This window comes from Rattus rattus, chromosome 16 (assembly GCF_011064425.1).
Source record: "Rattus rattus isolate New Zealand chromosome 16, Rrattus_CSIRO_v1, whole genome shotgun sequence".
NCBI lineage: Eukaryota > Metazoa > Chordata > Mammalia > Rodentia > Muridae > Rattus > Rattus rattus.
Genome location: NC_046169.1, coordinates 29108100 through 29126084, shown reverse-complemented (window position 1 = coordinate 29126084; position 17985 = coordinate 29108100). Strand labels below are relative to the sequence as shown.

Below are 17985 nucleotides of genomic sequence, written 5' to 3'. Positions count from 1 at the left end.
GCCATCTCTCCTGCCCCACCCCCACCCCGCTCTTGATGTCTCGCGCCCCACACATTTTAAGGATTAAGCATTACTTCCTTAGCCCTGGATGCTGGAGAAAGACAGCTCTCTCCATTCCTCCTCTTTCTCCGGTAAGAAGGAGAGAGTCCGACTTTTAAAATGCAGCGGGCTCAGGGCTCCCCTCCACACAGGAAATCCTCGAGGAGTACAACGAAGTCAACACCAAGATGAACCTGGTGCTGTTTGACGACGCGCTGGAACACCTGACGCGCGTGCACCGCATCATTCGAATGGACCGAGGCCACGCCTTGCTGGTGGGTGTGGGTGGCTCCGGGAAGCAGTCGCTGGCGAGACTGGCGGCCTTCACCGCAGGCTACGAGGTGAGGAGGATCCTGTGTAAAGAGAGGGAATGGGACTTGCTCTTGTCCTTGTCACCTGAGCTTGCAGAGCGTTTAACTCGCTCAAAAGTCAGACATGGGCTGCACCGGTGGATTTAGAACTGTGGGAGCACAGAGAAGCCTTGGGGGGCAGCCCTGACGTCATACTATAGCTCATAACTTCCTGTAGCTCCGGCCCCAGGGGACTTATTGCCTTCCTGTGGTCTCTACAGGCACTTGCATGTATGTGGTTTGCTTTTTGTTTTGTTTTGTTTTTTTAATTTTATTATATGTGAGTACACTGTAGCTGTCTTCAGACACACCAGAAGACCCCATTGCAGATGGTTGTGAGTCACCAAGTGGTTGCTGGGAATTGAACTCAGGACCTCTGGAAGAGCAGTCAGTGCTCTTAACCACTGAGCCATCTCTCCAGCCCTTGTTTTTTTTACTTAACAGATGTACAAACACACACACACACACAAACAAACAAAAATCAACAGAAATCTTTTAGAGGAGAGAAAGCTGCTTTAAGGAGCTGTAACTCGAGCTAACAGTTCCCCGTGTTAAGTGTGCACGGAGGACTTTGTCTAGTTGCAGACTCATGCAACCATCACCTGCCTTTGCTGGCACAAGTGTCCTGTTCTCACCCCCCTCCCCAAGACTCCCAAGACGCCAAGTCCCTCCCTTGCCTCCCATTCTACATAGGAGCACGGGAACTTTCCCACTCGCACTCTGACCCATGTGTTCAGCGCGCGCACACAGCTCGCCTGTCAATCATCTGGCTTCCCTGTCTGAGCCTGTCGGGTGATACAGTTGTGGGGACGTACACGCCCACATGCTCTCCTACTATGCTCCGGCGCTTCCCCCTGCCTCAGCAGGTACTACCTCTTTCCCCAGGTGTTTGAGATCCTGCTGAGCCGAGGCTACTCCGAGAACAACTTCCGGGATGACCTGAAGAACCTATACATGAAGCTGGGGCTGGAGAACAAGTTGATGATCTTCCTGTTCACAGACGCGCACGTGGCTGAGGAGGGTTTCCTGGAACTCATCAACAACATGCTGACCTCAGGTGCTGCCCGACCCAGCGGGCACCCATGTGACAGGACGGCTCTGACAGTCTTTGTGTGATGTTTTCACACACGACCCTGCAGTTCTCGGGCTGGGGCATCACTGAGCTCTCCTCCTCCTCCTGTGGACGCTTTCTGCTTTCTTGGGACAGAGATGGCCCTGTCTGTAGTCCCTGAACCTGAAGTCATGTGTGCCTCAGCTCTGTGAGAGACCTTGTCACACTCACACAGGTTTATCCCCCCCAACCCCCGTGGCCACTGCACACCCCAGATTTTGCAGACAATATGATGCCCAGGACCTCTGCTGTCCTTGAAGCCCAGAGTCTGAGATGTGCAGGGTTGGGGTGGGTACCCCAATCAACAAAGCACACAAAAAGATACATGGGAATTGGAACTCTGATAATGAGGGGAGGGGAGGAGCCACCCAAAGCAGCTCTTAGAAGATCCTGTGTTGTCTCTTACCTGGGTACCTTCGGCAAACTGCCTAAGGCAAGCTCACTCCAGCATCTGGGAGGGACCAAGGTGTGAACAGGTCCAAGATGTACAAACTCATCCTTTCCAGCCTGAAGAGGCTGCCCTAGCCCAGGGCTCCTTGTCTCACCATCACCCCATTCTCTGCTTCTGTCCCCCACAACTGAATTCTGTTCCTCACCCTTTCCTGTGACAGCATTGGGCTGCCTGGGTCCTCAGCCTCATCCCAACTGCAAAACCTCATCCCACTTGGGAGGGAGCATAAGGAAACATGCTTGAAGGTCCTAGAGTGGGGGTGGGAGTGTCTTTTGGGGGGCATTATTCATGCTCTCCCTTTAGGAAGAGTGGCCAGGGCACTTCCGGGAAAAATTGTTTACATATAGAGTCCCATGTACTGAAGTCAGATGGAGGAGAGACATCAAAGCAGGGGTATGGCAGTCTCATGGGCAGGATTCAATGCATGGGGATATAGCTCAGTGGTAGGGTGCTGGATTAGCAAGCGTGAGGTCCTGGGTTCGATCCCCAGTGCCAGCAGAAAGCATACACACATGCTGGGCACAGTAGTGCATGCGTGTACTCCCAGCACCCAGAACGTAGAGGCAGGAGTACTGATGCTTGCACGGCTTGGGTCCTAGCACATTGACTAAGGGTCACAGGGTACGGAGAAAGGACTGGCCCATGGAAGAATCTGGAATCTGGGGGGTCTAGGCTCTGTGATGGAGAAATGGCAGCACCCAGAAGCCGAGCATGTTTCCTTGAAAAGGAGGTAGGGTTTGTGGTGCACACCTGGTTTCTATAGGAACAGCCTCTGCAGGCTGTAAGCGTGGGGCGGGCAGGACTGTGGTGGACATGGTCAGCCCATTGTCAACAATACTTTTCAGACTAAAGGAAGGCTTTGTTCCTCCCTGGGGCTGAGGCCCCACTGGTCTTTGGCATGGGCATGTCCACATCAAACAACACACATTCACTCAGGACTTCTGCTCCTTACATAGGAGGGTCAGAAGTACAAGGTTATCATCAGCTACATAATAAGTTCAAGGCTAGCCTGAGCTAGGTGAGACCCACCCCCCTTTAAAAAAAAAAAACATAAAACAAAAAAAGGGGCACAGAGATGCAGGACCTTGTGGGTCACTTAAAGATGAGACTGCATTCTCACTGCCTGGACTTAGTCTGTGTGCTTTCTAGCCACCCATGGGGTCTGCTCAGAGTTGAGGGAAAAAGGCAGGGACTTTTGAGGATGAACGGCTTTGGCCACAGGGTAAACTCTGCACAGAAATCCCTTGACTCAGGTGTCTCGTCGTCTGAAAGCGCAGATGCTCATAGTCACCCAGCCCCCGGCCCAACACAGTCCTTGTCCAAAGCCTTACTGGCACTGAGGACTGGGCTGACCTTTGCTGTGGGACTGCCCTTAGGCCTTGTAGGATCTGATGTTGTATAACTGGCTAGTCCCACTGGATGCCAGACCATCTCTGTTCTATTTTCATTTCTTTTTTTTTTTTTTTTTTTTTTTTTTTTGGTTCTTTTTTTTCGAGCTGGGGACCGAACCCAGGGCCTTGCGCTTCCTAGGTAAGCGCTCTACCGCTGAGCTAAATCCCCAGCCCCCTATTTTCATTTCTGTTGCTGTGAGAAATGCCCAGAGCACAATGTGGCTTAGGGAAGGGAAGGTTTATTTGGGTTACGATTCCAGGTTAAGGTTCATTTTCTTAGGGAAAGCCAGTAGTAGGAACTTGAGTAGCTGCTCATATCATATCCACAATCAATAGTGCCCCCAATGCCGCCTGCTTCCAGCTTTGTCTTGCTATGTAGAATTAAGGACCCTCTGTCTAGGGAATAGTGCTGCCCATGGTAGGCAGAGTCATCTTACATCACATAACACACTAACCTTAATACAGATTATTAGTCCTTTGAGACTCTCTTCCCAGATAATTTAACATTGTGGCAAGCTGATGTTTAAAACTAACTAGTTCAATGTTGTTGCAGTGCAAACTGTCTAATTAGACATTGTCCATTGTTTCCCTGGTAAGAATCCTGCTGTAAGAGGCATAGGTGCATGGGCTTTGATGCCCAGTACAGTCCTTGGGATAGGCAGGGGACACTCACTCCCCATCCTAAAAGCTCAGAGACCGCTCTGCTCTTGGGCGACTGAATGCGTGTCAGTATGGACCCCAGCCCTAGTCTTTCACTGCTGCTCTTCCCATCATGCCTCGCTCAATCACCTCCTTTTGCACCCAGGGAGGTCAGAACTCAGAGACCTGAGAGCCACCTCCCCCTACTTCCTTGTCCTCCAGGAATGGTCCCTGCACTCTTCACTGAAGAGGAAAAGGACAACATCCTCGGTCAGATTGGGCAGGAGGCCTTGAAGCACGGCATGGGTCCAGCCAAGGAGTCCGTGTGGCAGTTTTTCGTGAATAAAAGCGCCAACAACTTGCACATTGTCCTGGGCATGTCGCCAGTGGGAGACACCTTGAGGACCCGGTGTAGGAATTTCCCAGGTACCTTTGAGCCAGGCCTATAAATCCTTCTCCTAGTAACATAGGGAAAAGACGCTGAGACATTGTCACACTTGAGTGTGAACAGCAGACCTAGCACTCTGGAGGACACTGAAGATTGTGCGCACGCCCTGGAGTAGTTCTGGGTTGCAAAGTGATCCTCTTTCTCCTTTCTCCCCAAGGCCTAGTGAACAACACCGGCATTGACTGGTTCATGCCCTGGCCACCGCAGGCCTTGCACGCTGTTGCCAAGTCCTTTTTGGGTAAGCTACCACTATTGTGGGGATTGCTTGGTGGTCTCCTAAAGAAGCTTATCACTTTTCTGACTGAACCTTGGCCCAGTAGATTAGTTCCCCATAGATAGCCTACAACAAGGAACAGTTTCGTATTCTTCGTATAGGGCTTGGGATGTTTTGCTCTAATCCAAAGGGATCAGAATCTCATGGCAGAACCCACTGCCAAATGTGGCCCCCTGATTGTTTTGATGACTAAAGTTTTATTGGCCCACACTTCATGAACATTCCGTCTTTAGCCTCTCCTGCACCACATCCTTGCCAGAGAGACAATGCCATTACTGTTCAGCTCTTTGTAGAGAAAATGTCCCAAAGGTCACTACCATGGAGATGCCAACACAAGTTCTGTTTTTGTCTAGATCTAACTCGAAAGGACTTATGACCAATGCCACTGGTTAGCTCTGTAAATAGTTTCAACCTTACCAATATGCACCCAACAAACTCAATAAACAGACAGCCCTTCTGCCCAAAGCCGTAACCTCAGTTATAATGCTGTTTTCCTGGGAAGGAAGCCAAGAGAACACTTATTGTGATATTGTGACTCAGAGTCTGGCAAACCGCTTCTGTGAAGGTCCACGTGGCAATATCTGCTTCCGTCACAGCTGCCAAATTCTGACAGTGCACTTTGAGAGCTCTCCGGGACCAGATGTCGATGAATTTGGCTGTGTTTCAATAAAACTTTATTTACAAAACACAAGTGGTGGGCCGGCCACGCTTGCCCTGTGGAGCTGTGGCTGCCAGCCCTGCTGTGGCTGTGCACACTAGCTCCCAAGGTGTGGTTGTCATGTCCCTACCTTTCCAGCATGCAGTGTTTCAGTTCTCTGCACTGAGTTCATCTACCGTTCTTTCTCTTATTGTATTATTATATTCCCTGAAACTGAGGTTGCAATATTGGATGCCCATGGGCAGAGTTTTTTAGTCATGCTGTGTGTAGTGACAGACAGATCTGCAGAACCTGGACACCTCCTTCCCTCATGTTCTCCTCAAGCCTGGTACATCCCAGGCCGTCAGCATGACGCACATAGAGAGATTTGTCTCTGGGAGAGATCACTAGTCATTCTAGTAGAGTCCCAGGAAGGGCGCCCTTCCACCAGTGTGTGCTGGATACTGGGATCTGTTACAGAATGGCTGAGTCCATCTACCCAGCTGCCATGGGTGGGGCTTTGTGCTGGGCTGGGGGATCAGTCAGGGGTTGGTTGCAGGTCCCAGTTCTGTTTTTTTTTTTTTTTTTGTTGTTTGTTTGTTTGTTTTGTTTTTGTTTTGTTTTTTTTTTTGAGCTGGGGACCCAACCCAGGGCCTTGTGCATGCTAGGCAAGCGCTCTACCACTGAGCTAAATCTCCAACCCCGCAGGTCCCAGTTCTGAAGCTCAGACTTCTCCCGAGAGTGCCTGAGCCCCGGGGAAAGGGAGAGAGAGCTCCCTGGCCCCAGAGCAGGATTGGTTTCCGTGTTAAAGAAATCACCAGGGACAGATCACAGGTTCCAGAAGTTGCCACAAGCAATAGCTGCTCACTTCCCTGTTTCAAATTAAGTGTTTGGTGAAATCGCTTTTTGTTTAAGGAAATTATGTCTATTGTCAGCTTTCCCTTTCTGTCCATCTTGAATGTACTTGAAGCACTGATTACATTCATAATGTCAGGCAACCATTACCGCCATATCTTTCCAGAACTTTCCATTATCCTCAACTGAAGCTCTGCATCCATCTAAACACTGACTCTCCCTCCCCCAGGCCCTGGATGCCGCCAATCTGCTTCTTGTCTCTACGACCTTTCCCTGTGTCTATGAATCTCACGTAAGGGGACCCATGCACACTGCGTCTTTGCGTTCAGTTTCTTTTTTTTTTTAAAGATTTATTCATTTATTATATATAAGTACACTGTAGCTGTCTTCAGACACACCAGAAAAGGGCATCAGATCTCATTACAGAGGGCTGTGAGCCACCATGTGGTTGCTGGGATTTGAACTCAGGACCTCTGGAAGAGCAGTTAGTGCTCTTAACCACTGAGCCATCTCTCCAGCCCTGGGTTCAACTTCTTTTTGTAGAGTATTTCTGAAGGCTCACTTAGAATGTAGCCCCACATTTGGTCCTTTTTTGAGGCTGAATAGTACTCCACTGTATGGGCATGCCACACTGTTACGGTTCATGTCAGACAGACTCTGGTCTTTTCTCCTAACCACTCTGCTGCTGTGAACATTGGCGTTCACAGACCTTTCAGAGGACTCACTTCTGGGAGCGGAGTTCTCCTTTTTCCTGGTTTCTAACCCCCCCATTTTCTCTGTTCCTTCCACCACAGGGAATAACTCCATGATTCCCAATGAGAAACTGGAAGACCTCGTGGAGCACGTGGTTTTGGTCCACCAGTCCGTGGGTGAGTTCAGCAAGCAGTTCCAGCAGAAGCTGAGGCGCAGCAACTATGTGACCCCTAAGAACTACCTGGACTTCATCAACACCTACTCCAAGCTGCTCGATGAGAAAACCCAGTACAACATTGGTGAGCAGGGAGAGGTGGGGGCAGGGCAGGGCAGGGGTGTGGAGGTGGGGCGCTATGGCATTGTCTTAGGGTTTTACTGCTGTGAACAGACACCATGATCAAGGCAACTCTTACAAGGACAACATTTAATTGGGGCTGGCTTACAGGTTCAGAGGTTCAGTCCATTATCATCAAAGTGGGGAGCATGGCAGCATCCAGGCAGGCATGGTGCAGGAGGAGCTGAGAGTTCTCCATCTTCAGCTGAAGGCTGCTAGCAGAATACTGGCTTCCAGGCAGCTAGGGTGAGGGTCTTACAGCCCACACCCACAGTGACACACCTCCTTCAACAAGGCGACACCTATTCTTTTTTTTTTTTTCTTTTTTTTTTTTCGGGGCTGGGGATCGAACCCAGGACCTTGCGCTTCCTAGGCAAGTGCTCTACCACTGAGCCAAATCCCCAACCCCAGCAACACCTATTCTAACATGGCCCACCCCCTCCAACAAGGCTATACATTTTCCAACAGGGCCACACTTATTCCAATAAGGCCACACCTCCTCCAACAAGGCCATACCTCCTCCAACAAGGCCACACCTCCAACAAAGCCACACCTACCCCAACAAGGCTACACCTTCAAATAGCGCCTCTCCCCGGGCCAAGCATATACAAACCATGACAGGCATGGACAGCTCAAGGCCTGGCATTCTTATGTTTGGGGCAAAATAGAGCAGATCTGGCTTTTGCATTTATGGACAGGTCATCCCTGTGGGTGGGACACTGCATGATTTTAGTTCCTTGTGGCCCTGTGCTTTCATAGCTGGTTTTCTTTGCCCTGGATGTCCCCTGGTCCCTAATGTGCTCTGCTAGAAAAGGGCTGTTTAGGAAGGGCTCTCTGTAGCTGCTGGCTAAGAGATACTCTGTTACCAGCATGGTGGCAGCCCAGGCCTTAAATCCCAGCACTCAGGAGACAGAGGCAGGCAGATCTCTAGTTTGAGGCCAGCCTGGTTTACAAAGCGAGTTCCAGGACAGCCAGGGCTACACAGAGAAACCCTGTCTGGAAAAACAAAAACCAAACCAAAACAAACAAAAAAAGGCACACTGGTTTTTACTAGTCTGTTCCTGCTAGCAAATGCCAGGCAGCCTGGAAGCTAGAACGGGGCTATGTCATCTTATAAAAGTGAGCTCTTCTCCTCTTGTCGGATGGGTCCCAGAGAGGCTAATGCAAGGTCCTGCCCTGGAGCCTAGGCCACTGACCATGCACTGTCTGCCTCCAGCACAGTGCAAGCGTCTGGAGGGTGGGCTGGACAAGCTAAAGGAGGCCTCCATCCAGCTGGACGAGCTGAACCAGAAGTTGGCAGAGCAGAAGATTGTCCTGGCCGAGAAGTCGGCTGCCTGTGAGACCCTGCTGGAGGAAATTGCCACCAACACAGCCATAGGTGAATGCTCCGGGTGGGCCACCAGGCCTGTGCCTGAGGGTCTGGAACTCCCAAGACTCTACTGAGAGATCAGCTCTGCAGGCAGTCATTAACAGCAAGCCTTAAGAGCCCTCACAGTCACAGGACACCCTCCCTGAACGTCTCTGTTTAATTTTTAAACATTTTGCTATTTTTAATGTTTTTGCCTACTCAATAGGAAGCACTGTGATAATTCAACACACAAATCCAGTGTGAGGCATGGCATCCAATAAGGTCTCACTTTGACGCTCTAGTGGCTGTGAGCCCCAGGGGCCACTGTCCTGCTCCCTTACATTCCCTGTCATCTCTGAGCTCTTGCTATAGGAGATGCCCGTGACTTAGAGGCAGCCAGCCAGGGTACAAGCCAGTGACAAAGTGGAGTCAGGCTGTGACCGGTATCACCAGCAGAGAGAATGATGCAGGGAAGTCACAGAGAGGGGCAGTGCTCCCTAGATGGGGCATCTCTAGGGCTGGGCCTGACTGAGTACAGAAAGGAGGGGGGGGGCTAGAGAAGTAGGGGATGGGGGTGGGAGACAAAGGGAGAAAGGGCCAATGAGGCGGCTCAGTGGGAAAGGGGCTTGCTGCCAATCCTTATGACCTGAGTTCGATCCTGGGACCCACATGGTAGGAGAGAATAGATTCCGTGGCATATAAGCACAAGTAAATCAAATGTTGAAAGTTTTTTTGTTTTTTTTTCCCCCCTGGTTCTTTTTTTCGGAGCTGGGGACCGAACCCAGGGCCTTGCGCTTCCTAGGCAAGCGCTCTACCACTGAGCTAAATCCCCAACCCCGAAAGTTTTTTTTTAAAGGCAGAGGAAGAGGGCAGACAGTGGGAGACAGACAGATCCATTTCAGTCATCTGAAGTCGGAAGGCCACCGTAGGTCGTTGGCCAGCAGTGTCCAGGCAGATGGGGCAGACATGGGATGAAGTTGGTAGGACACAGCAGGAAATGCCTTATAGGATCTCTATGAACTTCCGAGGCCATTGAATTGGCCAGAGCCCCCGGCCAGCCCAGTCACTCCCCAGTCCGTGGCCATGCCTGGCTTTGAGGTTCCCACACGGCTTAGGCTCCGTTTGCAGCATCCCAGCATCTCACCAGCCCCTCCCCTCCCTTGCAGCTGAGGAGAAGAAGAAGCTGGCAGAGGAGAAGGCCATAGAGATCGAAGAGCAGAACAAGATCATCGCTGTAGAGAAGGCCGAGGCCGAGACGGCGCTAGCTGAGGTCATGCCCATCCTGGAGGCCGCCAAACTGGAGCTGCAGAAACTGGACAAGTCAGACGTGACTGAAATCAGGTACCAACTCCCACCTTTGCTCCTGCCTGCATCCCCGGGGCTCTCAGGGCCTGCCTCGTGCTCACCCCCAGTCCCTTTACCAATAGCGAAGAGAGGCCCCTGAGGCTAGGCAGTAGCACCTAGGGAGTCTAGGCTTCAGAACGGGAGGACAGTTGTAAGCCATTGTGAGGGTGATGCAAACTGAACCTGAGTCCCATGAAAGAGCAGATAGTGTTTCTAACCACTGGGCCATCTAGTTAGCCCCAAGCCAGAGAGTTTAAAGATAGGATCAAAGCAACCACCCTTACAAGGTTCTGACTGCAGGGTCTGGAGCGTGAAGGCTGCCTGTATATCCTACGGTATCTGTCTACGTTTTAACGGCTACCGTCATGTCTCTGTTTCCTGATGGCTTCCAGGAGCCTGGTGTGGGGCTATCACATGAGACCCTTCCTGGTCCATCTCCCTCCCTCTAGAGAACTAGGTATCCTCTAATTCCAGGCAGTGACCTCCAGGGAGCCCTTGTGCCTGCCTCTTCTTCTCCCCGCCAACCCCCGAGAATTCTGGCTAGGTCCTGGCCCCTCTCACTCTGAACACAGGCCCTCTTGCCCCCCAGGTCATTCGCGAAGCCTCCAAAGCAAGTGCAGACGGTCTGCGAGTGCATTCTCATCATCAAAGGCTACAAGGAGCTCAACTGGAAAACCGCCAAGGGCATGATGTCCGACCCCAACTTCCTGCGGTCCCTGATGGAGCTCGACTTTGACTCTATCCCCCAGAGTCAAGTAAAGAACATCAAAGGCGAGTGGGGGCTGGGAGGGCCCAGGCGAGGGCTGAGACTGGGGTGCCACCTTAGCTGTGTAGGTGACAGCCAAGCAGGACCATGGCTGTCCAGCTCTCCTCGGTGATGCAGGGACAGAGGCAGCTGCCATTGTGCACACGCAGTCAGCTGGGCAGTGGGTCTGGCCTCTCCCTGGCAGAGAAACAAGAATTGATGGGAACCTGGCCCTGCCTCCGACTTCTGTGTGGCTCAGCAGTTTCCCTCTGTGGCTCTTGCCAACCTCCGTAGGAACCTGGGGACTGTGCAGGGGGAGGGTGTATCATCTGCAGTCAACAGGGTGTGTCTCTGGCCAGAGAATGCCCAGGTTCCCCGCCAGGAAGTCCTCCCAGACCATATTGTCAGAGCTGTGGTGGAGCCTTATCCCTGAGTGTGTCAGAGGACAGCTCCACTGGTAGAGCGCCTGGTAATGTGGCGGTTGCCACCTGCAACCCCAGAACTTTGTGGGTGGAGGCAGAAGGATCAGGAGTTCAAGGGCATCAGCAACATAGTGAGTTCAGGTCAGGTTGGACTATGTGAGGCCTTGTCCTAAGAATGGAAGGAAGGGAGGGGAGGGGGCAAGGGAAGGGGAGAGGAGGGGAGGAGAGGAGAGGGCATTTGGCCAGATAGCTCAGCAGGTAAAGGTGTGTGTTCATAATGCCTGGTGACCTGAATTAGATCCATAGAAGCCAGATACAAATAGAGAGAACTGACATCCACAAAACTGTCATCTGACCTCCCTCCACGAGTGCACCGTGGTATGCTCACACATGCTCTCACACACGCATGCCCACAAACACACATGCACAGTCCCATAAGTGAAACACAGGCACTAATGAGACTGTGAAATACCAAGTTCCCCTGTACCAGGGCACTGTTGGGGGTGACAGGGGAATCGACCCCAAGACCCACCATAGCTCTGAATTGCACTCGGCTGCTTGTCTGAGCCGCCTGACTGCTCCTGTCTCCAGAGCTTGGAGGGTGTCCCGTAGAGCCCCAGGGTCACGTGAGGTCACAGGGAGTCCCAGGTGGCAGCAGTTTACCCTGCTTACCCACCTTCACCTCCACACTGCAGGCCCCTGAGGCGTGGGCACCCCTGAAGGCTCCCTCTGCCCATAGGCAGCGTGTCTCCAGTTTTCTCCACCTCGGGAGGGAGCTTGACATCACTGTGTTTGCACCCCCAGGCCTCCTGAGGACTCTTAACACCACAATTGAAGAGATGGAAGCCGTGAGCAAGGCAGGGCTGGGGATGCTGAAGTTCGTGGAGGCCGTCATGGGCTACTGCGATGTGTTTCGGGAGATCAAGCCCAAAAGAGACAAGGTGAGTGCTCGCTGCCCCGGGGTCAGAGTTCAAGTGTCCAAAATGTTGCTGAGAAACGCTGGCAGCTTCTGACCCGAAACTTCCTAAAGACTAGGAGCCTGGTCACTGGTGTCTCTCACGCAGCCTCTCACACGGCATGTGGACAGGCAGGGCTGAGGCCTGTGTGTACAGTGTAAAGATGGCCGCAGCCACACCCCAAGCCCAGAGGGCTGCTTAACCTTGGTAGCACTGTTGGCTGTAGGGCTGGCTTCTCCCTCCTGCCGGGGACATCCAGTGAAAATCCCTGTCTCTGTCTAGTAGATGCCTATTGTCCCCACTCAGGAGTATGTCCAGCCATTGTCATGTGACCCCTTTGCAGGCGTGGTCAGCCCCATAGTGAACAACTGGGCTGAAATCGTTTCAAAGGGAACAGTTGAATTCTATCATCTTCCCGGATTCCCACTAGAATCTAAATTGTCTGGAAGCCATTCTCTTGAACTTTTGACTAAAAACCACCAAGCTGCCTCTCTGTGACGTCAGGACACATACCCGAGATGTCTGCTATTTTAGGGGCAGGGTATTTTTTTTTTTTCCTAACGTGAAGACGAGCTCTTACAGCTTCGAGTGGCTCAGAAGAGAAGCCACCTGATGCACGGGGGTGGGGGTGGGGGACCTGTTCAGTGGCCAGAGTCCCTGCTGAGGGAGATGGGAACCTGGGTTCAGATTCCTAGCACCCATGGGAAAGGTTAGGTTAGCCATGTAATCCTGTAAGCCCCTAACACACACACACACACACACACACACACACACACACACACACACACACACACACACCCCCAAAGATATGTGCCTTGATGGCCCCCACCATGTACAGAAACACAATATCAACACCCTTGGGAAAGAAACCCTTCACTACTCACTGTCTTCATGCAGGTCAGCAGTTCTCAAGACTCCTTTGGGGGTCAAATGTCCCTTTCACAGAGGCCAGATATTTACATTGGGATTCCTAACAGAAGCAAAGCTACAGTTACAAAGTAGCAAAGAGAATAATTTCATGGATGGGGGTCACCACAACATGGGGAACTGTCTGAAAGGGTCGCGGCCTTAGGTTGAGAACCCCAGATGTAGGTGGAGATGGCCGGGCCATCCGCTCGCTGTCTTCCCACAGGTGGCCAGGCTGGAGCGGAATTTCTTTCTAACCAAACGGGAGCTAGAGAAGATCCAGAACGAGCTGGCGGCAATCCAAAAGGAACTGGAGGCTTTGGGAGCCAAGTATGAGGCCGCCATCTTGGAGAAACAGAAGCTGCAGGAGGAGGCAGAGATCATGGAGAGGCGGCTGATCGCAGCGGACAAACTCATTTCCGGTCTGGGCTCAGAAAATGTCAGGTGAGGGGCATCACCCACTTCATGAGGGGAGCCATGATCTACACAAACAGATCCCACACCCCAAAGCACTATGGGAAGCGGGTTCCCATTGGTCAAGGCCAGGAGGGAGCAGCTCACGGTGGCCTCCCTGTCCCATGCAGGTGGCTGAATGACCTGGATGAGCTAATGCACCGGCGGGTGAAGCTGCTAGGTGATTGCTTGCTCTGTGCAGCCTTCTTGAGCTATGAGGGCGCCTTCACCTGGGAGTTTCGTGATGCGATGGTCAACCAGGAGTGGAGGAACGACATCTTGGAACGAGACATTCCCCTGAGTCAGCCTTTCCGACTGGAGAACCTCCTCACAGATGATGTTGAGATCAGCAGGTACCACACCGAGCCCAGAGGATTCTGCCTGGGCATCCCCTGGGGATGGGGGTCTGAAGCACAGTCATCCCTGAGCAAGGTTACACATTGTTCTAGAAGGCTGACCCTGTGACCTGCAACGTTGGGGTCACAGCTTGGTGGGGTAAGTTCATCAGCTCGTGGTTGTCCCTCGCAGGTGGGGCTCCCAGGGCCTTCCCCCTGATGAGCTCTCCGTTCAGAACGGCATCCTTACAACCCGGGCCAGTCGCTTCCCGCTCTGCATCGACCCCCAGCAGCAGGCCCTCAACTGGATCAAAAGAAAGGAGGAGAGGAACAATCTACGGGTACGGCCCCCCTGCCTAGAGTCCTGCTATGCTCCATCCTGAACCCCACCTGAGGACAGAGCAGCCCCTTCCTCTGCTTGGGGACTCAAGATGAAAGCACCTTTTTGACAAAGACCATACCTTCTGTCTTTATTCCTCTCTGCCCAGAACAGGGCTTACTGTGGCCCAGGAAGCTCCGTTGTGTGTATCTGGGTTGAGGAGGGCAGGCTAAGGTGACAGCTTCATTTGGATGGCACCCACTTAGCAAGCCTCTCAGTCATTCAAAGCAGACAACACTGTGGCTTTTTAAGAGTATTTGCAGTCCTATAACAGTTAACAGAGTCAGTGTAGAATATTTGTTACCCCCATCCCCATCCCAACCAAGAACAATGATGTTTCCTTTAGTGATTGCTGCCCGGCCATTGGCAACTGCTAATATAGTTTCTGTCTCCATGGCTTTGCCTACTCTAGATATCTCCTATGGATAGGACCATTTAGTTTTGAATCGTTTGCGATTGGCTTCTTTTATGTTGTAGAGGTTCAATGATGTAGCAGGTGTAGGTGCTTTGTCCCAGCCTCTCTATCTTCTTCATGGCTGTGTAATTTTCCTTTGTATGGACATACCACATTTTATTGCTCCACCATCAGTTGAAGAACAGGGTCGTTCCCACTTTATGGTGTTGCTGTGAACATCTGCATACACACTTCTTTTTCATGCATGTTGTTTGTGAGGGGTGGGTCATGCATGTGCAGTCAGAGGAGAACTTTATGGAGCTGACTCTCTCCATCTACCATGTGAATTCTAGGGATCAAACTTAGGCTTGCATGGCCTTTACTCACCGAGCCACGTCACCAGCCCTATCTGTGTCCACATTCATGGTCCTCCAGGGCACACACCAAGAGCGGGATTGTTGGGACTCCAGCTTTTGCTGAGCTGCCAAATTAGTGGTCTCGAGTTTGGTCCTGTGCTTGCTTCTCTGACTCTTGTTTCCCGCTTGACTCTCCTATCTCTGGCCCCTACTGTTCTGCAGAGCGCGCGCTCCCTCTCACTCGCTCGCAAGGCCTCACTAGGCGTGGCACATACCCCAGCTCCTGCCTCTTGCCTGCAGGTTGCTTCCTTCAATGACCCCGACTTCCTCAAGCAGCTAGAGATGTCCATAAAGTATGGGACGCCCTTCCTATTCCATGACGTGGACGAGTACATCGACCCTGTGATTGACAATGTTCTGGAGAAGAACATCAAGATTTCCCAAGGCCGCCAGTTCATCATCCTGGGGGACAAGGAAGTTGACTATGACTCCAACTTCCGGCTCTATCTCAACACAAAGCTGGCCAACCCTAGATACTCCCCATCGGTGTTTGGGAAGGCCATGGTCATCAACTATACTGGTAAGAAAGGATAGATCTGGCTGCAAACAGCCAAGACCCCACCTTGAAAGTGAGGCTTCATGGGCACCTTGTTTCCTGGTGGTGTCCCGGTCTTTCCGTAGAAGCTGTTTTTGCTGGTCACTCCGTTCTTAATGTGTAGGGACTGGGGACTTTGGGATGCAGTGAGCTGCAGGTGTCTGGGTATGCCTAGCCTGGACTCCAGGTGAGCAATAGAGGGTCCTTTATCCTTTCAGTCACTCTGAAGGGTCTGGAGGACCAGCTGCTGAGTGTGCTGGTGGCCTATGAGAGGCGTGAGCTGGAGGAGCAGAGAGAGCACCTCATCCAAGAGACCAGCGAGAACAAGAACCTGCTCAAGGACCTGGAGGACTCACTCCTGCGGGAGCTGGCTACGTCCACAGGGAACATGCTGGACAATGTGGAGCTGGTGCAGACCCTGGAAGAGACCAAGTCCAAAGCCACAGAGGTGGGCACCTCCGTGCAGGCGGGAAGGGGCCCTGTCACCCTGAGTCTGGGAGAGCAGCCTCAGACACGAGCATTGAATCAACCTTTTCTCACCTGACAAAAAGAAAAGGCCACTTCGGGGCTGGAGGGACGGCTCAGCAGTTAGGGGCACTGGCTACTCTTGCAGAGGACCTGAGTTGGGTTCCCAGCACCCACATCGCAGCTCGCAACCCTCTAATTCCAGTTCCAGGGTCTCCAATACCCTCTTACAGCCCCCAAAGGCATCAGGCATGCATGTGGTGTATGTATGTACATGCATGCAAAATACTTACACATGTAAAAGAAATGTTAAAAAAAAAAAAAAAGGAAGGGCCATGCTGGTGTAGGGGGGAAGCTCTCCTGTACAGCAAGGCAACCTTCTGGAATTGAGAGTCATGGTGAAGCCCAGCCATGCCTACTTTAAATAAAAAGGGAAGTTAGTTCAAAAGGCGGAGACTGTACTGATGTGGCTTCAGGTGAGGCTGGATCCAGGACCCATCTCTGTGCTGGGCCTATGTTCAGTCGACTCCATGTTCTTCCAGTTTCTGCATGAGAGGACACGGCCTGATGTCCCTCAAGTTCAAGGTCCCTGCAGGGTCTGGGGACTTCAGGGAGTATGTCATAGTCCCTTTTATGCCCCACAGTCCAGCCCCTACCACCCCAGGCCGTCTAGGCTGTTGTCGTTGTGCACCCCCCCTGTTTCCATGGTAACTGAGGTCCTTCTGCAGGTTTCAGAGAAGCTGAAGCTGGCAGAAAAGACAGCCCTGGACATTGATCGGCTGCGGGATGGCTACCGGCCGGCCGCGAGACGGGGCGCCATCCTGTTCTTCGTGCTGTCCGAGATGGCGCTGGTCAACTCCATGTACCAGTATTCCCTCATCGCCTTCCTGGAGGTCTTTGGGCTGTCACTGAAGAAGTCACTACCTGACTCCATCCTTTTGAAGCGGCTGAAAAACATCATGGACACGCTGACCTTCAACATCTACAACTATGGCTGCACCGGTGAGGGGAGAGAGCCCGGCTCGGATCACAGAAACCTAGCTGGCCCTGTGCCGGCCACTCACTTTAAGAAGGGGTGTCCAGAGCGCCAACTTTTAGACCACGTCTTTAGTGAGATAAGATTCACCAGCCCCAAATCCCACCCCACAAGATACCCCACTCCAGGCTTAGTAGAGTTCACAGAGGCCCTAAAACTGGGATACTCCCTGGTCATCACCAGTTTCTTGACCTCTCCCTCCCTCTCCACCCTAGCAGCCTCTGCAGAGCTTCCTGATTGAGGGCACACCTGTTCTGGGCACTTCCTGTCAAGGGAGTCACAGAACATGTGATTCTCATAGCTAGCCTCTTCATTTAATACATCTCAACACTGAGGCTTGCGCTGTGGCAAGTATCAGGAATCAGCTGGTTCAGGACTGACTTGTGCTCTGTTTGTCGGCTTCAGTGCTGGCTGGCGCCTTCTCCTCCTCCTCCTCCTCCTCCTCCTCCTCCTCCTTCTTCCTCCTCCTTCTTCTTCCTCCTCCTCTTCCTCCCTCCCCTCCCTCCCTCCCCTCCTCCCTCCCTCCTTCTTCTTCTCCCCGCCCCCCCCAACACACAACTGTGTGTGTTGGTCCCGGAACTGGAACTCTAAGCCTCGTGCGAGCCAGGCGAACATTCTTCCACTGAACTCCTTCCCAACCTGAACACTTGGTTTTGTTTTTGATATTGGATCCATGTGTTCCACATGCCGGGGCTCTGACTTCTGGAGGGACTACCCAACTGGTTTCCAAAATGGCAGCACTGTTTTTTCTACTCTCCAAACGCACTGTTTGTCAAGAACACTTTTTTTTTTTTTTTTTTTTTCGAGCTGGGGACCAACCCCAGGGCCTTGCGCTTCCTAGGCAAGCGCTCTACCACTGAGCTAAATCCCCAACCCCCAAGAACACTTTTTATTCTAAACCCATGGAATGTGATCACCATCTGGCTAGCACCCGCTCTGGCTTTGTCTGTGCTGCCACCCCCCCCCCACTTGGATTGGACTTACCTGCCAGTGACCACTGAGCTGCTTCTGTGGGTCATGTGCTTTTTG

General features: G+C 52.1%; 1 protein-coding gene across 1 annotated transcript in view; it reads left to right on the top strand.

Annotated features, from left to right (window-relative positions):
- The window catches only part of Dnah10 (dynein axonemal heavy chain 10), a 121923-nt gene that overhangs the window by 91087 nt on the left and 12851 nt on the right, over window positions 1-17985 (top strand). The window contains 15 exon segments of the mRNA XM_032886496.1: window positions 192-380; window positions 1275-1446; window positions 4204-4407; window positions 4587-4667; window positions 6990-7187; window positions 8439-8600; window positions 9737-9911; window positions 10504-10685; window positions 11886-12022; window positions 13170-13387; window positions 13528-13749; window positions 13925-14072; window positions 15161-15440; window positions 15674-15903; window positions 16649-16922. Coding sequence (XP_032742387.1) covers window positions 192-380; window positions 1275-1446; window positions 4204-4407; window positions 4587-4667; window positions 6990-7187; window positions 8439-8600; window positions 9737-9911; window positions 10504-10685; window positions 11886-12022; window positions 13170-13387; window positions 13528-13749; window positions 13925-14072; window positions 15161-15440; window positions 15674-15903; window positions 16649-16922 — 2872 coding nt within the window.